The sequence below is a fragment of the Cervus elaphus genome, chromosome 5 (assembly GCF_910594005.1).
Source record: "Cervus elaphus chromosome 5, mCerEla1.1, whole genome shotgun sequence".
NCBI classification, from domain to species: domain Eukaryota; kingdom Metazoa; phylum Chordata; class Mammalia; order Artiodactyla; family Cervidae; genus Cervus; species Cervus elaphus.
In genome coordinates, this window is record NC_057819.1 from 115180905 (window position 1) to 115203170 (window position 22266).

At 52.0% G+C, this 22266-nt stretch overlaps 2 protein-coding genes and 1 long non-coding RNA gene across 3 annotated transcripts; 2 read left to right on the forward strand and 1 right to left on the reverse strand.

Moving 5' to 3' along the window:
- Window positions 1-5458: 5458 nt before the first annotated feature.
- LOC122695155 (primary amine oxidase, lung isozyme-like) lies at window positions 5459-9454 on the forward strand. The gene is made up of 4 exons (XM_043904706.1): window positions 5459-7181; window positions 7376-7661; window positions 8034-8163; window positions 8901-9454. The coding sequence occupies exons 1-4, from the start codon at window positions 5534-5536 to the stop codon at window positions 9171-9173; spliced, it is 2337 nt and encodes a 778-aa protein (XP_043760641.1). The 5' UTR covers window positions 5459-5533; the 3' UTR covers window positions 9174-9454.
- A 2849-nt stretch (window positions 9455-12303) lies between these two features.
- Window positions 12304-16593, reverse strand: LOC122695161. The gene is made up of 4 exons (XR_006341317.1): window positions 16471-16593; window positions 14221-14374; window positions 13684-13799; window positions 12304-12532 (listed from the first exon to the last, which is right to left on the reverse strand). It is a non-coding gene; the product is annotated as an uncharacterized LOC122695161 (long non-coding RNA).
- On the forward strand, window positions 16526-20554 carry LOC122695152 (primary amine oxidase, liver isozyme). Its single transcript, XM_043904696.1, has 4 exons — window positions 16526-18246; window positions 18461-18746; window positions 19146-19275; window positions 19993-20554. Exons 1-4 carry the CDS (start codon window positions 16650-16652, stop codon window positions 20266-20268), a joined length of 2289 nt encoding a protein of 762 aa, XP_043760631.1. The 5' UTR covers window positions 16526-16649; the 3' UTR covers window positions 20269-20554.
- Window positions 20555-22266: the final 1712 nt, after the last annotated feature.

The window sequence follows — 22266 nt, forward strand, 5'->3', positions numbered from 1 at the left end:
TCCCCAAGGAGAGAGAGGTCTGGGATATTCAAGGAGGAAGAAAGGACAAACTTTTACTTTTTTTCCTCTACATTCCTTAGGATTATATAACAATAATGTATCCTGCCTGAGGACAGTCTTTGGATTAAACCCTCTGGCTAATTCTGTTATCTTAAAACATAAATTATGGGAGTAGGTCTGGTCTTTACAAGGATGTATCCTGCCTGAGGACAATCTTTGGATTAAATCTTCTGGCGAACTGTTATCTTAAAATGTAAATTATGGGAGTGGGTCTGGTGAGGTCTTTGCAGCCTCCAGACATTCTTTGGATTCATTGGAGAGTATATAACTCCATTGCTAATACTAGCAAAGGGGGTACTCTTTTGTCCCCTTCTGATGCCTATGTCAGAAGCTTTCTCTATCTCCTTTATACTTTAGTAAAACTTTATTACACAAAAAAAAAAAAAAAAAAAAAGAAATCTCTTTTGCTGTCTCTTGCTCACTCTCCCTGTCTGCCTCACTTCAAAGAGGGGGAATGAGAGGCAGTGGGGGGGGGGGGTGGACTTCCATCTGCTGTAAGCCCAGGTAAGGCTGGGCATTGAGGGACAGGAAACAGATTTCAGATGCTGCTCAGCTTCTGACCTGAGGAAGATCATATCCAGGGAGCACAGAAGCTTCTTCTCCCTTCTGTCCTGCTTCAGGCCCAGGTTCACTCCTGGGACAAAGGTGGATGAAGTTGAGCTGGACAGAAGCTATGTTCCAAAGAACAGGGAGAAAGCCCTCAGTCAGGAGAGAGGGCCAGTGCTGGGTGGGTGAATTTATAACATGACCTGAAATGAAAGTCAGAGTGACAAAGGACAGAAACTGAGGAAAAGATAGGCTAAAGACTGAGACAGGAGGAAAATCGATGCTGTGGCCACTGTGGCTGTGATACTGACTTGATGCCTCTTCTTTCTCTGACTTGAGTCACTGAACTTCTCCCTGACACACTTTTGCTGTTGTCTCCACCTCCTCTTTGCTCCTTTTTATGGTAGGTTGCATAATAGTCAGTGGTGGAGGTAAAAGGAGGAAATAAATGCGCTGTCCACCCCCCCCACCCTGGTTGAATAACTTGCAAATCATCGCCTTGAGTCCATATCCAGACCAAGGCTGTGAGTGTTTGCATGTGGTGAGTGTGCCTGTGAGTGTGTGTGGATGCTTGCTTAGAGCTTTTTTTTAAAGTTTGTTGTCAAGGTTTTTTGTTTTGTTTGGTTAAATATTTTTCTTTCTTTCTTTCTTTGACTGTGCTAGGTCTTAGCTGTGGCATGAAGGATCTTCACTCTTAGCTGTAGCATGTGGGATCTAGTTCCCCAACCAGAGAACCAACCAAGGTCCCCTGCACTGGGAGCAGGGGAATGTTACCCACTGGATCATCTGAGAAGTACCCAGAGCATTGCTATATTTAGGAGCACTTACCATCTGGCAGGTTCAGTTACTGATTAAGGTAAAATCCCAGCCAAAAATCAGTAGTAGTTTGTGTGGTGATGAGATATTAATAATTGTGTAGAAGATCCTTGTATATTTTATATAGTGTTTGGTGGGTTGGAAAAGGGGATACCCTTAACCAAATAAAAAAGATATATGAGGTCCTGCTGACAGCTTCTCTGATGAGACTTATCCGTGAGAATCGGCTACCCTCTCCAGTATCCTTGCCTGGAGAATCCCATGGACAGAGGAACTTGGGGGACTACAGTCCATAGGGTCGAGAAGAGTCAGACATAGCACAGCATATATCAGTGAGAATTGGCTCGTTTATTCTACAGCCTGTTTACTTGTTTTAAGTGAAAACCGACCCCTCCAGCTGCTCCCATAAGGTTCTCTCTCAGTTATCCAACCCCTTCCCTGAACTTTAAATCTCTCCCTCTTGACTGGCTCTTGACTGTCATCTCGTTAAGTCTCTGCCAGGACCCTGACTCTCCAGGACAGGGTTTTCCCTCAGCTGTGCTTCCCAGATGCTTTCCTCCAAGGAGAGCTCTACTTTTCCTGGATCAGCTTCCTGTGTCCCCCCCCCCCCCCACTCTACTCCAGACCCCAAGTTTCTCCTTATCCCACTCCCCTCTTTGTGCTGATGCAGAATGACAGGCCCTTCCAGCTGCTACTTTCTGGACTTCTGGGTGGCATTGTTCCTTCTGACTAGTCCCTACTGAAAACTCTCACCTCTCAGGACCTCCTCACACTCTGACCCCTCAGAGGGCATTCTGCATGCTTCTCAGCCTCTTATGCCGGCTCCTTTGCCTCGGCTCTGCTTACCAACCTCTTCAGCCCCACACATGGGCAATTTCTGGACTGTGGCCCTTGTCCTCCTCGCTCCCTTCTGCAGAGTCCTCTCTGGGTGATCTCAGGCTTCCTATCTTTCTGCATTAGTCACTCAGTCATGTCCGACTCTTTGCCACCCAAAGACTGTACCTGCCAGGCTCTACTGTCCATGGAATTCTCCAGGCAAGAATACTGGAGTGGGTGGTCATTTTTTCTTTGGGAAATCTTCCCAACCCAGGCATCGAACCCAGGCCTCACACATCACAGGCAGATTCTTTATCATTCGAGCAATGACTACCTTTTGTTGTTTGACACAAACCTCTAATTCTAGCCTAGAAGCTGCTTTCTGGTCGTGGAAACTTATAGACCCAATGGCCATTTTTCTGGGCATCTATGCTGAGGCTTCCCACAGGAACCTCACCACAAACTTGTTGGATTCCTCCTTAAACTTGCTGCTCTTCTTGTAGGTCTTGCCTCTGAAGAAAGCCCCTCACCCTCCCAAGTCACCCAATGGAAACTTGGTGTCCTTCTGTCACCAGAGTCTGTATACTTTCTCACATACCACCTCAACCAGACACTGAGTCCTGCCCACACCACCGGCCACAGTTTTCAGATTCCTCATTTCTTCTCTGTCCTGAGGTCACCGGCCTCATCTGACCCTCTGCTTCCTGTCAGTGTCCTCGCTTCTGTCTTTCACACACTCAGTGCTCTCTCAGCATTGAAGCCAGAGCTGTACCCCTGGAATGCAGATCACAGTACAGTGGCCTGGGCATCTGGATGTGTTCCAGGGGCCTCATGGGGACTCCAGGACAGCAGGCAGGCTCAGGAACCACGTTCCGGGGCCCAGCCTGGAAACTGGGGATATCACTTGGTTCCCAGGGATCGATTCACCTTCAGCACATTCACACAGGCTGCGAACAAGTTTGTCCAAAGAGAAATAGACTTATTGGAGGAAGCAGGATGTGTAGCTCCTTTCCCCTGAGTAATTGTCCAACAGTAACACCTTTAAACAGTTGTTTACGCTATGTGATATAATGATTGTGAAGCCTAGATGACATGAATTCAGGGGAAGCAATGTGACAGCAACATGTTTCTAGAGAAGGTGGGCAGAGGGGATACCTTCTTCTATATCAGCTCCTCCTCAAGGTCAGGCCAAAGCTCTCCCTCCCACTCCCTGATCATTACTCCCTCTCCTCAGGAGACCTGGGGATTCCCCACCAGAGTGGACATTCTTGATCTGTGATTGGTAACACTGGTTGGGATGAAAAAAAGTGTTAGGTATTCTCTTGACTATGTGTTCTGAACTGGGAGGAAATACCACCACTTATCAAAGGATCCACAGTGAAGTTCCTGGGCTGGAAAGACTTGCCATGGGGCCAGGGCCGGGTTTGACCTTCGATTCTGTCCCCCCCTTTATTACAAAGTCCACATGAACCATTTCAAACTGAGACAGGCTAGGGCCTGAGACCCTGTACTGAAATGCTTGCACTTGGCACCTGAGCAAATATCTCCTTGAGCAACTGAATACAAAAAAACTGTAACAGACTAAAAACACCTGCAAGCACTGGGCAGCCCAGGCAGTTATGATCAACGAGATACAAAAAAGACAGAAATGTATTGTTGCTTCTGAGATGAAAGGAGAAGAGCGGGTATTGGGCATGACCTCTGCACACAGCACCACCAAAGGGGTGGGCAGACCACCTAAGCCAGCCCTCAGTCCGCTCCACGGATCTGCCCCCACTCTGACTCCACTGAAGGGACCAGGCCACAGAGGGCAAGCAAGGGAAACTGTGTTTTGTTCTTGTTCTTTCCTGTAGAAGCTTGAGGATCAGTTAACTCTCACTTGATTTACTCCACTGGCCTCTTTATCAATTCAATTGCTGCAAGAGTCCGAGGCCGCAGGTTGGTCACAAAATGACCCGTATGTGGAATTTGTGTATCAAAATAGAGCTGGTTGCAGAAGCAGCTGGTATCTGGAGAACCTGACCTTTCTGAGGTTGATTTCCCTGGTTTCACATGTGCCTAGATTTCTGTCTTTCTGCAGTGCCTACTTGGCTTAAGACCCACACACTGCACAAGCCTTCCTGACCTGATCTCTTCTGCTGTCCCACCGACTCCTGTCACCACCTCACACCCAAAACCCTGACCTTGGCCAATACCTGCCCATGTGAGGTGTTTCAAGTTCTGTACCTTTGCACCTTCTGATGCTTTTGGCTGGGATGTACTGTCCCTTCTCCTCCAGGCAAACATACTCTGTCTGCAAGGTCATCTAAGGTGGCTTCTGGGGAAAGTGGCCTTGGACATGTCCAGGCTGGAAAGGAGTTTCCCCCAGGTCACCAGGGAAGCACGTCCATCTCTGGACCTTCAGGCTCTCCTGCTTCCCTCATACCTGGCTGCACAGAAGATGGTGTCTCCCTCGCATCCCCTGCCTGACAATGGAGATGGCTTTGATCTCCATTTTCAGCATTCTGGAGAAGGCTTTCCTGGAGATGAAGTTTGTGGACAGCTAGGTTAAGTTCACAGCCAGGGTATTATGCACCCTGACATCTGATGTGGTCCCTCAGTTCTGCTCAAGGGGTGGGGGTCCCTATAAACTGCAGCTTCCCACCCCCTCCAGCTTCTGACTGGCTTCACTCCCCTCAGGCTCCCCTCTAGTGACTCAGGGAGCTCAGGACCTCCAAGATGTTGGCCTGGCTCAGCTCTTCAGCCCCCCAGCCCCCTACAGGTGATTGGTGTTCTCAGCATGACTCTCCAGGCTCCAATGCATGCCAGTAAGTTTCTGGTTGCCACATGGGAGCCCCCATCAGAGAGCTTCATGGACTAGAGGAAGGAAGATGGAATCTGGCTGGATGGCTGAACACAGGGCAGTTTTGCTTGCAGCCATGTAGCAAGGAGCAAGGTTCCATGAGAGAGTGGAAAAAGATCCCCGGGACCCATGACTTCTACCACTTCCTCTGTCCAGCTGTCTCACATACCCATCCCTCCCCCATTTTGTTCCCCAACAGTGAAGCTGAGTGTTTGATTTGAAACAGGAGGACAGAGGTTGACATGGCCACATAAAATTCAATTTGTAACCTCAGCTGCATTTTCTGAGCCTGGCCTGATCACTGCCCCACCTCAACCGCCAACCAGTGCCAACCCTCTCTTCCTGGCAGCTTGACTTTAGTGTATATAACGCATTGACCTGAAGCACAAGTCAAAGACAGGAACCTACAGGTACTGAAGGAGGCATTGTGCACTCAGTTCTGTCGGTCTGTCCATGATGCATGCTGCATTCCAAATCAAGAACCTGAAGACAGCCAGAGCTTCAGTGATGTTCTTCATTTTTCTGTCCTTGTGGGCTCTTCTGGTGATGGGCAGGGAGGAAGGTGGTACTGGGAATGAGGAAGGAGTTGGGAAGCAATGTCATCACAGCCTGCCTCCACGCTGCCCCTCTGGATCCCCCAGTGCCCAGCCCTGGACACACCCTGGCCAGAGCCAGCTGTTTGCAGACCTGAGCCAAGAAGAGCTGACAGCTGTGATGAGCTTCCTGACCCAGAAGCTGGGGCCAGACCTGGTGGATGCAGCCCAGGCCCGACCCTCAGACAACTGCGTCTTCTCAGTAGAACTGCAGCTGCCCCCCAAGGCTGCAGCCCTGGCCCACCTGGACAGGGGGAGCCCCCCACCTGCCCGGGAGGCTCTGGCCATCGTCTTCTTTGGTGGACAACCCCAGCCCAATGTGACTGAGCTGGTGGTGGGGCCGCTGCCCCAGCCCTCCTACATGCGGGATGTGACCGTGGAGCGTCATGGGGGTCCCCTCCCGTATTACCGACGCCCTGTGCTTCTCCGAGAGTACCTGGACATAGACCAGATGATCTTTGACAGAGAGCTGCCCCAGGCTGCTGGTGTCCTTCACCACTGCTGCTCCTTCAAACAAGGAGGAAGGAACCTAGTGGTCTTGACCACAGCTCCCCGTGGCATGCAGTCGGGGGACAGGACCACCTGGTTTGGCCTCTACTACAACATTTCAGGATTTGGGGTCTACCTGCACCCTGTAGGGTTGGAGCTGCTGGTAGATCACAAGGCTCTGGACCCTGCCCAGTGGACTATCCAGAAGGTGTTCTTTCAAGGCCACTACTATGAGAGTCTGGCCCAGCTGGAGGAGCAGTTTGAGGCTGGCCAGGTGAATGTGGTGGTGATCCCAGACAATGGCACAGGTGGGTCCTGGTCCCTGAAGTCCCAGGTGCCCCCGGGTCCGGCTCCCCCTCTACAGTTCCATCCTCAGGGCCCCCGCTTCAGTGTCCAGGGCAGTCGAGTGGCCTCCTCGTTGTGGACTTTCTCCTTTGGCCTCGGAGCTTTCAGTGGTCCTAGAATCTTTGACATTCGATTCCAGGGAGAACGGCTTGCTTATGAGATCAGCCTGCAAGAGGCCCTGGTTGTCTATGGTGGGAATACCCCAGTAGGAATTGTGAACCGCTATATGGATCGAAGCTTTGGTATGGGCAAGTTCGCCACGCCCCTGACGCGCGGCGTCGACTTCCCCTATCTGGCCACCTATGTGGACTGGCACTTCCTTCTGGAGTCCCAAGCCCCCAGGACCCTACACGATGCCTTTTGTGTGTTTGAGCAGAACAAGGGCCTGCCCCTGAGGCGACACCACTCAGATGTGTTTTCTCACTATTTTGGGGGTCTTGTGGAGACAGTGCTAGTCTTCAGGTCTGTGTCAGCTTTGCTCAACTATGACTATGTGTGGGATGTGATCTTTCACTCCAATGGGGCCATTACAGTCAAATTGCATGCCACGGGCTTCATCAGCTCCGTGTTCCACTTTGGTGCTGCCAGACGCTATGGAAACCAGGTTCGGGAGAACACACTGGGCACTGTGCACACTCACAGTGCACACTACAAGGTGGATTTGGATGTGGGAGGTAAGACACCCTGGAGAGGTAAGGTTTGAAGATGGAGGACATCTTTGGGTGAGAGATGGGAAGCAAGGGACACACTCAGTCTGGCCTTGTCTTTGGCTCCTACTCTGAAGCCAGGCACAGGCAGACTCCACAGGGGGCAGGGCAGCCACCTGACTAACTCTTGCTCCTCCCTTCTCCCCGCTCCATTCCCACAGGACTGGAGAACTGGGTCTGGGCTGAGGACATGGCTTTTGTCCCCACGGTGATACCCTGGAGCCCGGAGCACCAGACACAGAGGCTGCAGGTGACACGGAAGCAGCTGGAGACGGAGGAGCAGGCCGCCTTCCCCCTGGGAGGGGCCTCCCCTCGCTATCTGTACCTGGCCTGCAAGCAGAACAACAAGTGGGGGCACCCTCGGGCCTACCGCATCCAGATGATCGGAGTCCCTGGGGAGCCACTGCCCCAGAGCAGTCCTTTGGAGAGAGCCGTCAGCTGGGGGAGGTGGGTGGAGTCCATTGTTGGAGGGGGTGGTCGCAATGAGAAGAGTGTTGGGAGGGGCATTTGGGAACCCAGTTCAAACTGTACACAAAGCGAGGTAAGAGCCCAAGACATATTTCCTGGTTATCAAAAGGACAGCAATGAATACACACCGCCCACGTGTGAAAAGTCTTTTGAATTTTGGTGGAGCCATGTTGTGAAATTGAAAGGGATATACAGGTAAATATGGAAGGTGTTGGGCCACCCACTAGGGTGACATCGAGTGACCATAGATGAGATGGGAAACCTAACGTCCATGGGCTCAGCTCCCTTCCATGATGATCAGGCAGCAGGACAGGGACAGTGACCATGGACCCCTGACCAGAGCATCTCTAGGTACCAGCTGGCCGTGACCCAGAGGAAGGAGACAGAGCCCAGCAGCACCAGCGTCTTCAATCAGAATGACCCCTGGACTCCCACCGTGGACTTTGCTGACTTCATCAACAATGAGACCATTGCTGGAAAGGTCAGCTGACTGTGGGAGATGAGGGAGGGGCGGTGGACACAGAGATCAGCCCCACCTTCTCTTGCGGTGGGGCCCCGAAAACCTGTGATCACCTGAAGGGTTAGAGCTGACTCCTGCTTCTGTGCTTTTGTGGATCTGCTCACTACTTGTGGAGGGAAACTTCCTTTTCTGGGAGTTCATTTGCAGATCCTGGCTAAGGTTCCAGTCTTTCCTCGAGAGACAGCAGTGCTCTCAGTCTCAGCTCTATGGAATGAGTCCTCTAAGGGCCCCAGGATCCAGAAGGGCTGGAATGAGCAGGGAATACCACATCTCTTATACCTAAAACTTCTCTGCTTCTGTCTTCATCACCAAAGGATTAATTTCTAAATGTCAGCCTTTTCTGTCAGCCACAGTCAGCCACAGTCCTTCATTCTCCTCCTCTCAGTTACTGTTTGTGAACTCCCGCAGTTTCAGGGGAGGTCCTGAAGTAGCCTGTGTGTGTCATCATTTCTCTTGGGATGGGTAGGCTGATGGTGAGGGAAATGTCACAGATGGCAGCTGCAGGCTAGGATAGTGGAGGCTGGTGTTGCTCCTAATTTGAAGTTGATTCTTTATGCTTTGACTTCTGGGCTACTATGAAAAAGCGTTTAGATGTTAAAACCCTCTTGAGTGGTGGTGGGTTCCCAAAGTGAATCCTGCGGGAGGCAGAGTTGTCCTAGCAGCATCAGGCCTTGTGACCCTCTTTCTTCCCCCACTAGGACTTGGTGGCCTGGGTGACAGCCGGTTTCCTGCACATCCCACATGCAGAGGACATTCCCAACACCGTGACAGTGGGGAACAGTGGGGGGTTCATTCTGAGACCCTACAACTTCTTTGATGAGGACCCCTCCATCAATTCTGCTGACTCCATCTACTTCCGGGAGGACCAGGATGCCGGGTCCTGTGAGGTCAACTCCCTGGCTTGCCTGCCCCAGGTTGCTGCCTGTGCCCCTGACCTCCCTGCCTTCTCCCACGGGGGCTTCTCCCCCTAGGTGTTCCCTGGGATGGGGAAGGTGGCTGGGGCCCCATGGCCAGGGAATGTGGGGAGAAGGGCTGGGAGCTGGGGAGTCTGTGCCCTCGTCTTCCTCTTCACCCTCCAGGGTCCTTTCCCTTGCCGTCCCCTCCCTGCTGGGAGCATCCTGAGTCTCTGCTGCCTGAGACAGGGGCTTCTCAGCTCTGTGGACCCCAAGCTGCTGGGTTCCTGTTGCAGAGAGGAGAGGAATGGCCCGTGGGGAGTCTGGAATGATTATTAAACCTTTCCAATTGCCTTCTGGTTTTGGTGTGTTTTGTTTTGTTTTCCTTTTGTCTGGTTTCCTGCACTCTCAAAGCTTTTTAGGCCATGCCAGGTCTCCCCTGAGACTCCCCAGTCCTCACGTAGGAGGGGTGGATGGTGGCTCTCTAAGGGGATGGCCGCCAACAGGCTTCCTGCCAGGACTGTGAAGCCAGGAGTCCAGCTGGAAGAGGCTCTTTGGCCCTTGTTTCCTCTCATCCTGGTCCTCCTTCTTCTCTTCCCTCTTGCCTTGCCTCCTCCTGTTCTTACCTATTCTTATATCTTGGTATTTACCTCCTGGACCTCAGCGGATGTTCCTCAGCTCTCATTTTTCATCTCTGGTCTCCTTTTCTGACTCTAGGCCTGTGGAAGTCTGAAAATGCAAGGGACATCTAGCTTGAGACGAGAGTTCCCATCTGTCTCCCTGTGTCTGGAGGCTGCCCCTTTCCCAGTCCGGGGACAGTGTGTTTGTATAGGCCTGTCTTGCATCCTCGTGCAGGGGTGGTCATGGAGACAGCAGCAGCTCGAGGTAGCCCTTGAGGTGGATTTGTGGGTGCAGTGGTCATGAGGAGTGGTCACTTTGTGCCAGGTCTCTCTGTGACCTGTGTCCTCTGCACAATGCAGTAGCCAGTAGGGGAGGTTGGATGGGCACCCAGGGAGAGAGGCAAGAAGACCTGTTGTGGAGCCAGGGGTTGTCCAATCACGTGTGACCATGCAAAGGAGCCAGGGCCTCTGGGGGTGGAGCCTCCCCCACAAGCTGTCCCTCGGGAGATGTGGATGGAATAGGTCTGGATCCAGGGTCTCTCAACAAATATCCAGAGATTGTAAATATAGAACTGCCTTTCCTAGAAGATTCATTAACTAAATTCTTATACAGTCTTACAAAGCAATATTACATAGCTATAAAACCAATCATATTTCTTTCTAGAAATTAATCTTCTAAAGAGCAAGGCAAGGTACAGAAGTGTGTATAGGGCACCACCTTTTGTGTTCTAAAGGAAAGATCATATAAATACATATTTACATATCTTATAGATGCATATTCAGAAGACATGGGTGACACTGATTGCCTCTGGAGGGCATCCAGGTAGAAGGGACTCAAGAGGGGGGACTTAGTAGTATAAACCTTTTTAAAAACTTTGAGCCATATGACTGTATTACCTATTCATTTATTATTATTCAAATAATAAATGGTCCCATACAAGACCTGACTTCATCCTTTAAACTATTAATAAGTTGTCTTTTCGGATAGGGTAGAATGGGGAAGGATAAATTGTGTTGAGAGATGAGCCCAGGAACTCTTTTTCTCCAGCTTATGAGACCCAAAGAAATAGGTGTGGTCTCTGGTGACCCTTTGCCTCCTCTTGTCTGTACATCTCCAAGGAAAATGTTAAACCTCAGTCAGTCTCTCTTTGACTGTCTATGGCTCACTCTCCCTGTCTGTCTCTCTTCAGAGAGGGAGAATGAGAAGCAATGGGGAGGGGTGACCTCTACCTGCTGGAAGCCCATGCAGGGCTAGGGGGTGAAGGACAGGAAACAGATTTCAGATGCTGCTCAGATTCTGACCTGAGGGAGTCACACCCAGGGAGCACACACAGCACAGAAGCTTCTGGTCCTTTCTGTATTGCTCCAAGCCCAGGTTCATTGCTGGGTCAACAGTGGATGGAGATGAATCAGTGAGCTGGAGAGAAGCTAGATTTCAAAGAACTGGGAGTAAGATCTCAGTCAGGAGAGAGTGTGGCGGGTGGATGAATTTATAACACGACCCAAGGTGGAAGTCAGAGTGGCAGAGGACAGAGGCTGCAGAAAAGGAGCAGTTAAAGACTGAGACAGAGGAGAAAATGGGTTTTGTGGCTGCTGTGGCTCTGATTCTGACTTGACGCCTTTTCTTTCTCTGACCTGAGTCATTGAACTTCTCCATAAGATGTTTATGCTGTTGTCTCCACCTCCTCCTGGCTCCTTTTAATGGTCAGTTGCAAGATATTCAGTGCTGGAGGGAAAGGAATAAGGGAATTATTTCTTTTGGAATAAAGGAATGTGGTGTCAATCCGCTCTCCTACCCAAGCAGAATAACTTGCAAGTCATTGCCTTGAAACCATGTCCAGACCAAGGCAGTGAGGGTTTATAAGTGGTGAGGGTGCATGTGAGTGTGTGTGGATGCTCCATCCCAGCTTTGATGTGGAACAGGGACTATGGTTGTGTCTCTCTACAGCTGGTCTAGAGATGACACCCCTGGCCCAGGCCTCAGTGGACATGTAGATCAAGAGCTTCTCAGCCCGCTGAGGTCAGGAGGCCTGCAAGGTGGACCTCCAGCCATCCACCCCACCCACTCCCTCCTTAATATCTTGAGGCTGGCTGGATGTTAGCCTCAAGCACATGGTCAAGCCAAAGGAGGGAAGGGTAACCCAGGATGTTAGGTTCTGAAAGAACTCCTGTCCCCAACGGCATAATCTTTTGGGCTTGGGCCCATTGCCCTTGAGAAACTGAACTAGGGGACACCCAAGGTGTCCTTATCGGAGGGGCATAACTGGGAATCCAGGAATGGAGACACAGGCAAACCCTGTGAGCAGCAGAAGCTGTGTCCTCCTGCCTTGGCTCTCCTCCTGCAGCCCCTAGGCAGGGCTCCCTCTGAGAGTGCAGGAGTAGGATTCCCACTGTGAACTTCCAGACTTCCCCAGTGCCTCCTGTGTGCCAGGCACCTTGGGAGGCACCAGGGTACATTATGGAGTAAGACACAATGTCGCCCCCAGGGGTGACAGGGGCAAGTCAAGAGTCAAACATCAGGGAGTTTTCCAGGGGAGGTGTGAGGAGGACAAAGCAGGGGTTCCTAACCTGGACTTAGGGACTGGAGAAGGCTTCCTGAGGGACGTGATGTCTAAGCTGATGGGTAGAGCTGGCCACAGGAGAAGGAATTGAGTAGTGACAAATTTCCAGGAAGAGAGAACAACATGTTCCAAGGCCAGGAAGTGACAAGGTAACACCGTCCAAGTCCCCAAGTTCACTGACAGGTGTGTGGGCTGAGAGCAGAGCCTGGAGGGCCGCAGGGGCAGAGAAGGCAGGTGCTTGCAATCCACGGTTACCCTAAGGGAAACGGGGAGCCATGGAAGGATTCTCAGCAAGGGAGTGCCAGGGGGAGAGCTTCCTTTGCCCCTCCTGCAGTGGGGCCCAGTGTGTGAAGCACTGGACCACCAGGGAAGTCCCAGAGCATCACTATTTTAATGAACACTTAACACTTGGGAAAGTCAGAGGCTGGTTAAAGTAAAATCCTAGCCCAAAATCGTTCCCTTGGTCCTTTGTGCACTGATGGGCTAATTGCTTAGATGATCCTTGTAAACTTTATACAGAGGATGGTGGGATGGGAGAAAATGAAATCCTAACAGCAACAAAAAAAGGTTTCTTGGCTCTCCCTGACAGCTTCTTTGACTGGACTTGGCAGTGAAAAGGGGTTGATTATTTCTACAGACTCTACCTGTTGTAAGGGAAACCCACCCCTGCTGGCCCCCTCCAGAAGGTTCTCTCTCAGTTGTCCACTCCTCTCTCTGAACTTTAAATCTCTCCCTTCTAACTGGCTCTGACTCAACTCGCTAAGTCGATGCCAGGGCCCAGCCGCTCCTGGGGGTGTCTTCCCTGGGTCTGTTCCTTCCAGGTGCCATCCTCCAACGAGAGCTCTACCTTTCCAGGGTCAGTTTCCTTCCCCTGAGTCCCTCCTCATCCCATTCCCTCCCTCTGCTGATGCAGAAAACACACTCCCTTCCAGCCACTACTTCTGGACCTCTGGGTGGCCTTGGTCCTCTCTGACTAGTCCCTACTGAAAACTCTCGCCTGTTGTGACCTCCTCACATGTTGACCCCTCCGAGGGCATGCCAGTTGCTTCTCAGGCTTCTGTGCCGGCTCCTTTCCTTCTGCTCCGCCAACCAGCTCGCTCAGGCCCACACCTGGGCGTTTTCTGGCCTTCGGCCCCGGCCCTCCTCTCTCCCCTCTACACAGTCCTCCATGGATGATTGCAGGCTCTCCTATCTTCAATGATTACTACTTGTTGCTCGACCTAAATCTCAATTTCTAGCCTAGAAGCTGTTCACCCATCCCTGGAAACCCATAGAGACAATGGTCCTTTTTCTGGGCATCTATGCCTGGGCTTCCCAGGAGCACCTCAACTTCAAACTTATTGGTTTCCCCCTTAACCTTGCTGTTTTTCTTGTAGGTCCTTCTGATGAGGAAAGCCCCTTGCTCACTCAAGTCACTCGTTGGAGGAAATTCCTTGGCAGTCCAGTGGTTAGGGCTCCTCCAATCCCCTGCAGCTGTCATGGAGTCTATGCATGGTTGAGGAACTAGGATCCTACAACTTGCACTGTGGGACCAAAAAAAGAAAAGTCCATAAATACCAAGTCACCGAATGGAACTGTGTCTTTGTGTGGCCTAAGTCGCTGTGCTCTGTCTCACCCACCCACCCAGCCAATTAGACACCGAATCCTGTCAACTCCACCCACCACACTGCTCAGACCCTCCCTTCCTCTTGTCCTCCAGGTCACTGGCCTCAGTCCGGCCCTTTGCCTCCGGTCCGGTGTCATGGTCCCTGTCTGTCCCACATCCAAGCCCTGCTCGGAACCACAGTCAGAGCAGTGTCCCCAGATTGCAGATCGGAGTGCAGTGACCTGCGTGTCCTTCCGCTGCTGGACCGGGCCTCAGAGAGAAGCTCAGGTCAGTCACCGCCTCCTGGGGCCCAGATCTGGGGGCTGGACATGGGCTCTGGGTCCCAGGAATCAACTTACCTTGAGCATAGTCACAGAGGCTGGGGCCAAGTTTGTCCAAAGGCACACATAAGATCCAGTGGGGGGAACAGGAGGTGTGGTCCTGTTTCCTGAGTAATTTTCCAAATGAGACTCCTTTTTTGTTTTAGGATGGCTGACACGATGATTGTGAAGCCTATGATGAAAGGACATCAGAGGAAGCGATGTGTCAGCAGGACACTTAGAGAAGATGGGCAGGGGGCACCTTCTTCTGTACCAATTCCTAACTAGGTCAGGCAAAATCTCTCCCTCCCGCTCCCTGATCATTACACACCTTCCCTAGGAGACCTGGGATACCCCAGCAGAGTGGCTTTTCTCGACCTCTGCTTGGTCACCCTCGTTGGGATAACTTTTACCAAGCACAGGGAAAGCATTATCCATCCTCTTGATGATGCGTTCTTACCAAGGAGAAGAGGCTATCACTTACAAAAGGATCCAGAATGAAGTTTGTGGCCTGGAAAGCCTGACCTTGTGGCCAGGGCTGGGTGTGACCTTAGATTCTGCTCCTCTAATTACAAAGTCCACATGAACCATTTCAATTTCAGAGTCTGGGGCTGAAGACCCTTGAGTGGGGTGCTTGCACTGGCACGTGGACAAATGTCTCCTCAAGCAACAGAATACAGGGAAACTTTAAGGCATTAAAGATACTGGCATGGGCCAGCAGTTGGAGCTATCATAAACCATAAGATACAAAAAGAGCACACGTGTACTGCCACTTCTGAGTTGCCAAAAGCAAAAGCAGTGTATTGGGCACGATCCCTGCCCACAGCACCACTAGCAGTTGGGCAGACCACCTAAGTCAGCCCTGGGGGCCCGCTCAGCGGATCTGCCCCTGCTCTTACTCCACTGAAGGAACCAGTCCACGGAGGGCAAGCAAGGGAACCTGTGTTTAGTTCTTGCTCTTTCCTACAGCAGCTTGAGTACCAATTAACTCTCACTTGATTTACTTCACCGACCTCTTATCAATTCTATTGATGCAAGACTCCAAGGACCAAGGTTGTTAACAAAATGACCCGCATGTGGAATTTCCATATCAAAATAGAGCAGGTTGCAGAAGCAGCTGGTATCTGGAGAACCTGAACTTTCTGGGGTTCATTTCCCTGGTAACACATATTCCCAGATTTCTGTCTTTCTGCAGTGCCTACTTTGCTTAAGACCCACACACTGCACAAGCCTTCCTGACCTGATCTCTTTTGCTGTCCCACAGACTCCTGTCTCCACCTCACACCCAATATGCTGACCTTGGCCATTTCCTGCCCATGCCCAGGCTGTTTCAAGTTCTGTACCTTTGCACCTTCTGATCCTTTTGGCTGGAACTGTCCATTCTCCTCCAGGTGACCTGCAAGGTCATCTAAGGAGCCTTTCGGGGGAAGTGGTCTTGGGCGTGTGCAATTTGGATTGGCTTCTCCCCTAGGTCCCCAGGGAAGCACGTCCCATCTCTGGGACCCTCAGGTCTCCTGGTCCTGTCAGGGCCTGGCTGCACAGAAGATGGTGTCTCCCCCACATCACCTGCCTGAGAATGGAGTTAGCTTTGTTCTCTGCCTCTGCAGTATTCTGGAAAGGGTTTCCTGGGGATGAGGCTTGTGGACACCTGGGTTAAGTTCACAGTCAGGGTTCCAGACACCATGACCTGTGACGGTCCATCAGCCCTGCTCATGGGGTAAGGAGGGGGTCTTTCTTACACTGACTGCTCCCCCCACTGCATGCTCCCCTCCAGTGACTCAGGGAGCTCAGGGCCTCCAAGATGTTGACCTGGCTCAGCCCTTCAGTCCCCCAGCTCCTCCCTGGTGCTTTGGGTTCTCAGCATGACTCTGCAGGCTCCTGTGGGTGCCTGTAGGATTCTGTTTGATGGGGGAACAGAGGACAGTGATGAGGGCTTCCCAGACTGGAGGAAGGAAGGAGCAAATCCTCTGGAGGGTTGTGCTCAGGTGTGTTTTGCTTGCAGCCAGGTAGCCAGGAGAAAGTTAGGGCCTGGAGCAGGAAGGAAGGGCCCAAGGACAGTCCCTTTCTGTCTCCGTCACATCTTCCTCTCCTCCCTCCAGCTGTGTCTCCCAAACCCAGCCCTCCTCCACTTTGTACCCCAACATTGAACCTGAGTGTTTGATTTGGAACACGAAGACAGAGGGCCAGTTAAAATGACGTGGGCCAGTTAAAATGCAGATTCCTACCTCAGCCCTATTTCCCAAACTGAGTTAACCATGGCCCCCACCCCACCCTCCACTCCCTGCCAACCCTCTGTCCTTGGCTGCTTGTCTTGAATGTACCCATCACGTCATCGCCCAGAAGCGCCACCCAGAGACAGGAACTTCCAGACACTAAGGAGGCATCGTCCACTTTGTTCTGTCTGTCCGTGTGTCTGTCTTGCATGCTGCTTTCTGATTCAAGAGCCTGAAGAGTCAGGAGTTTTAGCGATGTTCATCTTCATTTTTCTGTCCTTGTGGACTCTTCTGGTGATGGGCAGGGAGGAAGGTGGTGCTGGGAGTGAGAAGGGAATTGGGAAGCAATGTGATTCCAGCCTGCCTCCCCACTGCCCCTCCAGATCCCCCAGCGCCCAGCCCTGGACACAGCCTGACCAGAGCCAGCTGTTTGCAGACCTGAGCCAAGAAGAGCTGACAGCTGTGATGAGCTTCCTGACCCAGAAGCTGGGGCCAGACCTGGTGGATGCAGCCCAAGCCCAACCCTCAGACAACTGTATCTTCTCAGTAGAACTGCAGTTGCCCCCCAAGGCGGCAGCCCTGGCCCACCTGGACAGGGGGAGCCCCCCACCTGCCCGGGAGGCACTGGCCATCGTCTTCTTTGGCGGACAACCCCAGCCCAATGTGACTGAGCTGGTGGTGGGGCCGCTGCCCCAGCCCTCCTACATGCGGGATGTGACCGTGGAGCGTCATGGGGGTCCCCTCCCGTATTACCGACGCCCTGTGCTTCTCCGAGAGTACCTGGACATAGACCAGATGATCCTTGACAGAGAGCTGCCCCAGGCTGCTGGTGTCCTTCACCACTGCTGCTCCTACAAACCAGGAGGACATAAACTGTTGACCATGAACTCAGCTCCCCGTGGATTACAATCAGGTGATAGGTCCACCTGGTTTGGCATCTACTATAATATCACAAAGAGTGGGCCTTACCTGCACCCCGTGGGATTGGAGCTGCTGGTAGATCACAAGGCTCTGGACCCTGCCCAGTGGACCATCCAGAAGGTGTTCTTTCAAGGCCACTACTATGAGAGTCTGGCCCAGCTGGAGGAGCAGTTTGAGGCTGGCCAGGTGAATGTGGTGGTGATCCCAGACAATGGCACAGGTGGGTTCTGGTCCCTGAAGTCCCAGGTGCCCCCGGGTCCAACTCCACCTCTGCAGTTCCATCCTCAGGGCCTCCGCTTCAGTGTCCAGGGCAGTCGAGTGGCCTCCTCATTGTGGACTTTCTCCTTTGGCCTCGGAGCTTTCAGTGGTCCTAGGATCTTTGACGTTCGATTCCAGGGAGAACGGCTGGCTTATGAGATCAGCCTACAAGAGGCTGGCGCTGTCTATGGTGGGAATACCCCAGCAGCAATGCTTACTCGCTATACGGATAGTGGCTTTGGCATGGGTTACTTTGGCACACCCCTGATTCGTGGGGTAGACTGCCCCTATCTGGCCACCTACATGGACTGGCACTTCGTTGTGGAGTCCCAAGCCCCCAAGACACTACATGATGCCTTTTGTGTGTTTGAGCAGAACAAGGGCCTGCCCCTGAGGCGACACCACTCAGATTTTCTTTCCCACTATTTTGGGGGCGTTGTGGAGACAGTGCTGGTCTTCAGGTCTGTGTCCACGATGCTCAACTATGACTATGTGTGGGATATGGTCTTCCATCCCAATGGAGCCATAGAAGTCAAATTACATGCCACGGGCTACATCAGCTCAGCATTCCTCTTTGGTGCTGCCCGAAGATACGGAAACCAGGTTGGGGAACACACGCTGGGCACTGTCCACACCCACAGTGCCCACTACAAGGTGGATCTGGATGTCGGAGGTAAGACACCCTAGGGGAGGCAATGATTCCAGTGGAGGGGGCTGAACGATTGGGGACATTTTCAGGTGAGAGGGGAGGGAAGCAGGGGACACACTCAGTTGGTCTTCTTTTTGGCCCGCACTCTGAAGTCAGGTGCAGGCAGAGTCCAGAGTGGGCAGGGCAGCTGCCTGACCAGGCCTCCCTCCTCCCCTCACCCTTTGCCCCTCCCCACCAGGACTGGAAAACTGGGTCTGGGCTGAGGACATGGCTTTTGTCCCCATGGCGGTACCCTGGAGCCCTGAGCACCAGATACAGAGCCTGCAGGTGACCCGGAAGCAGCTGGAGACGGAGGAGCAGGCCGCCTTCCCCCTGGGAGAGTCTTCCCCTCGCTATCTGTACCTGGCCAGCAAGCAGAACAACAAGTGGGGGCACCCTCGGGGCTACCGCATCCAGACGGTCAGCTTTGCTGGGGGGCCACTGCCCCAGAACAGCTCCATGGGGAGAGCCTTCAGCTGGGGAAGGTAGGTGGGGTGTGTTGCTGGAGGGGGGTGGATGAGAGGAGAAGAGCATGTTGGGAGGGGCAATTGGGAACCCAGTTCAAATTCTACACCAGGTGAGCTAAGAGCACAAAACTTATTTCTTGGATATCAAAAGGCCAACAGTGGATACACAGCCCCCTGGGAACGCTAGAGCCCACACGGGAAAAGTCTTCTCTGTTTTGGTTGGGGTATGCTGTGAAATTGCAAGGGATCGACAGGTAGACTTGAAAAGATGCTGAGCTACTGACAGCTTCTAGGGTGACATTGAGTGACTGTAGATGAGAGGGGAAACCTGAGGTCCATGGGCTTGGCTCCCTTCCATGATGATCAGGCAGCAGGACAGGGACAGTGACCATGGACCCCTGACCAGAGCATCTCTAGGTACCAGCTGGCCGTGACCCAGAGGAAGGAGACAGAGCCCAGCAGCTCCAGCGTCTTCAATCAGAATGACCCCTGGACTCCCACTGTGGACTTTGCTGACTTCATCAACAATGAGACCATTGCTGGAAAGGTCAGCTGACTGCGGGAGAAGAGGGAAGGGTTGGGGGACACAAAGATCAGCCCAACCTTCCTTTGCGGTGGGGGCTGAAACCCCGTGATCACCTCAAAGGCTGAGCTGACTCCTGCCTTCTGTGATTTTGTGGATCTGCTCATTACTTGTGGAGGGAAACTTCCTAAGCTGGGAGTTCATCTGCAGACCCTCAAGAGGCAACAGCCCTCTTAGTCTCAGTCTCAGCTCTGTGGACTGAGTCCTTTAAGGGCTGCAGGATTCAGGAGGGCTCGAGTGACCACGGAAGATAACATCGCTTATATCAACATCTCTGTTTTTGGCTTCACACTAAAGATTAATTGCTAAATGTCAGCCTTTTCTGCCTCTCAATGCCTGATCTTCCCTCTTCCATTCTCCTTCTCTCAGTTACAGTTTGGGAATACTCCCAGAGTCAGGGGAGGTACTGAAGCAACCTGAAGGTTGCATTATTCCCCTCAGATGCATAGACTGATGGTGATGTGATAGGGAAAGTCAGAGGTGGAGACTTTAGGCTAGCAAGGAGTTCTGGTATTGCTCCCAATGTGAAATCGATTCATTATGCTTTGATTTCTGGGCTAGTAGGAAAACATTAAAGACTTAAAACTCTCTTGTTCAAAGCTAGGCTCCCAAAGTGAAGCCTGGGGGAGGCAATTGACCTTAGCAGTGCCAGGAGTCTTGACTCTCTTTCTACCCCGCTAGGACTTGGTGGCCTGGGTGACAGTCGGTTTCCTGCACATCCCACATGCAGAGGACATTCCCAACACCGTGACAGTGGGGAATGGTGTGGGCTTCTTCCTGCGACCCTACAACTTCTTTGACCAGGAGCCCTCCATGGATTCTGCTGACTCCATCTACTTCCGGGAAGACCAGGATGCTGGGTCCTGTGAGGTCAACTCCCTGGCTTGCCTGCCCCAGGTTGCTGCCTGTGCCCCTGACCTCCCTGCCTTCTCCCATGGGGGCTTCCCTGAGTACTAGGTGGCCCTTGGGGTGAGGAATGTGTCTAGGACCCAAAGACAAGGGAGTGTGGAGAGGGGAGGGGCTGGGCACTGAGTTTCTCCCAGCTCCCACCCCAGGTTCCTCCCTCTCCCACCTTCTGCTCTTGCCCCCTCATCCCTCCTGGGAGTATCCATAGCCTGTGCTGCCTGACCCATGGGCTTCTCAACTCTGTGGACTCCAGACCTGCTGCATCCCTATCGCAGAGAGAAGATAAATGGCCAACAGGAAGTCTAGAGTGATGATTAAACCTTTCTAGAAGACTTAACTTTGGCCATTTTTTTTGTTTGTTTTCTACTTATTTTGCCTTCTGGGTTTCTCAAATCTTTTTAGGCCATGCCAGATCTCTTCTGAGATTCCCCAGTCCTCACTTGGGAGGGGAGGATGGGGGCTGTCTATGTGGATGGCCGCCTAGGCACCCCGGGCAGGGTTCCTGCCAGGTGAATCCAGGAGTCCAGCTGGAAAGAACTCTTTGGCCCATGTTTCCTCTCATTCTAGTCCTCTTTCTCTCTCTCTCTTCCTTCTTGCCTAACCCCCTCCTGTTCTTCAGTTCAATTCAGTTCAGTCGCTCAGTCATGTCTGACTCCTTGAGACCCCATGGACGGCAGCACGCCAGGCTTCCCTGTCCACCACCAACTCCTGAAGCTTGCTCAAACTCATGTCCATCAAGTCAGTGATACCATTCAACCATCTCATCCTCTGTCATCCCCTTCTCCTCCTGCCTTCAGTCTTTCCCAGCATCAGGGTCTTTTCCAACGAGTCAGTTCTTTGCATCAGTTGACTAAATAGTGGAGTTTCGGCTTCAGCATCAGTCCTTCCAATGAGATGGTAGGAGGGGTGAAATCACGTTTAGAATCAAACCCCATACCTGCCAGAGACATTCAGAGGGCTCAAACAAAACCTTGTGTGTACCAGGACCCAGGGACCCCACAAGAGACCGAGCCAGACCTCCTGTTCTTACCTGTTCTTATTTTCTGGGATTTCCCTTTCTGCCCTGAGCAGATTTTCCCCAGTTCTCATTTCTCAACTCTGGTGTCCTCTCCTGGCTCCAGGCCTGTGGAAGTCTCAAACTGGAAGGGACATCTAGTTTGAGAAGACAGTCCCCATGTGTCTCCCTGTGTCTGGGAGCTTCCCCTTCCCTCAGTCCTGGGGCAGGGTGTCTCTTCACAGTTCTTTCTGCCCATTTGTATAGATCTGCCTTGGATCTTGCATCCTCTGGCAGAGGATGGTCATGGGGACAGCAGCAGCTCAAGTGTTGTGGGTGCAGTGCTAATGAAGAGTGGTCATTTTATGTCAGGGGTGTGTGTGGCCAGCGCCCTCGGCACTCAGCCGTAGCCAACAGGGAAGGTGGGGCAGGCAGAACGGGAAGACCAGGCACTCACACCATGGGGTGAGGTGCTGCTCAAGCATATGTAAGCATGCAAATAAGCCAGGGTTTCTGGGGGTGAAGCCTCCACACAGGCTGTTCCTATGGACAGCTGGGTGGTGGCAGATTGGATTTGGGCTACCTCTGCAAAGAACCAGAGATGGGAAGCAGTAGAACTCTTGTTCCTAGAAGACTGATGAAATAAATTCTGATACACTCTTAAAAAACAAATCTATGCAGCTGTAAAAGTAATTATATCTCTTTATAGGGAATCATAATCCAGTGAACAAGAGAAAGCACAGAAGTGTGTATAGGACACCTCCACTTGTGTTTTACAGGGAAGTATCACATAAATACATATTTTCATATCTTAGAAATGTGTATTCAGAAGACATGGGTAACACTGGTTGCTGCTGTGGAGAGGAACCAGGAGACGGGAACTCAAACGGGAGGCAACTTAGTAGTATAAACCCTTTAGAAATTTTTGAATTTTGAACCATATGACTATATTAATATTCATTTATTATCGTTAATAAATGGGCCCAACAAGATTTGACTCTGTTCTTTAAACTAACTTGTGTTTTAGGAAGGGGTAGGGTACGGAACGGAGAAGG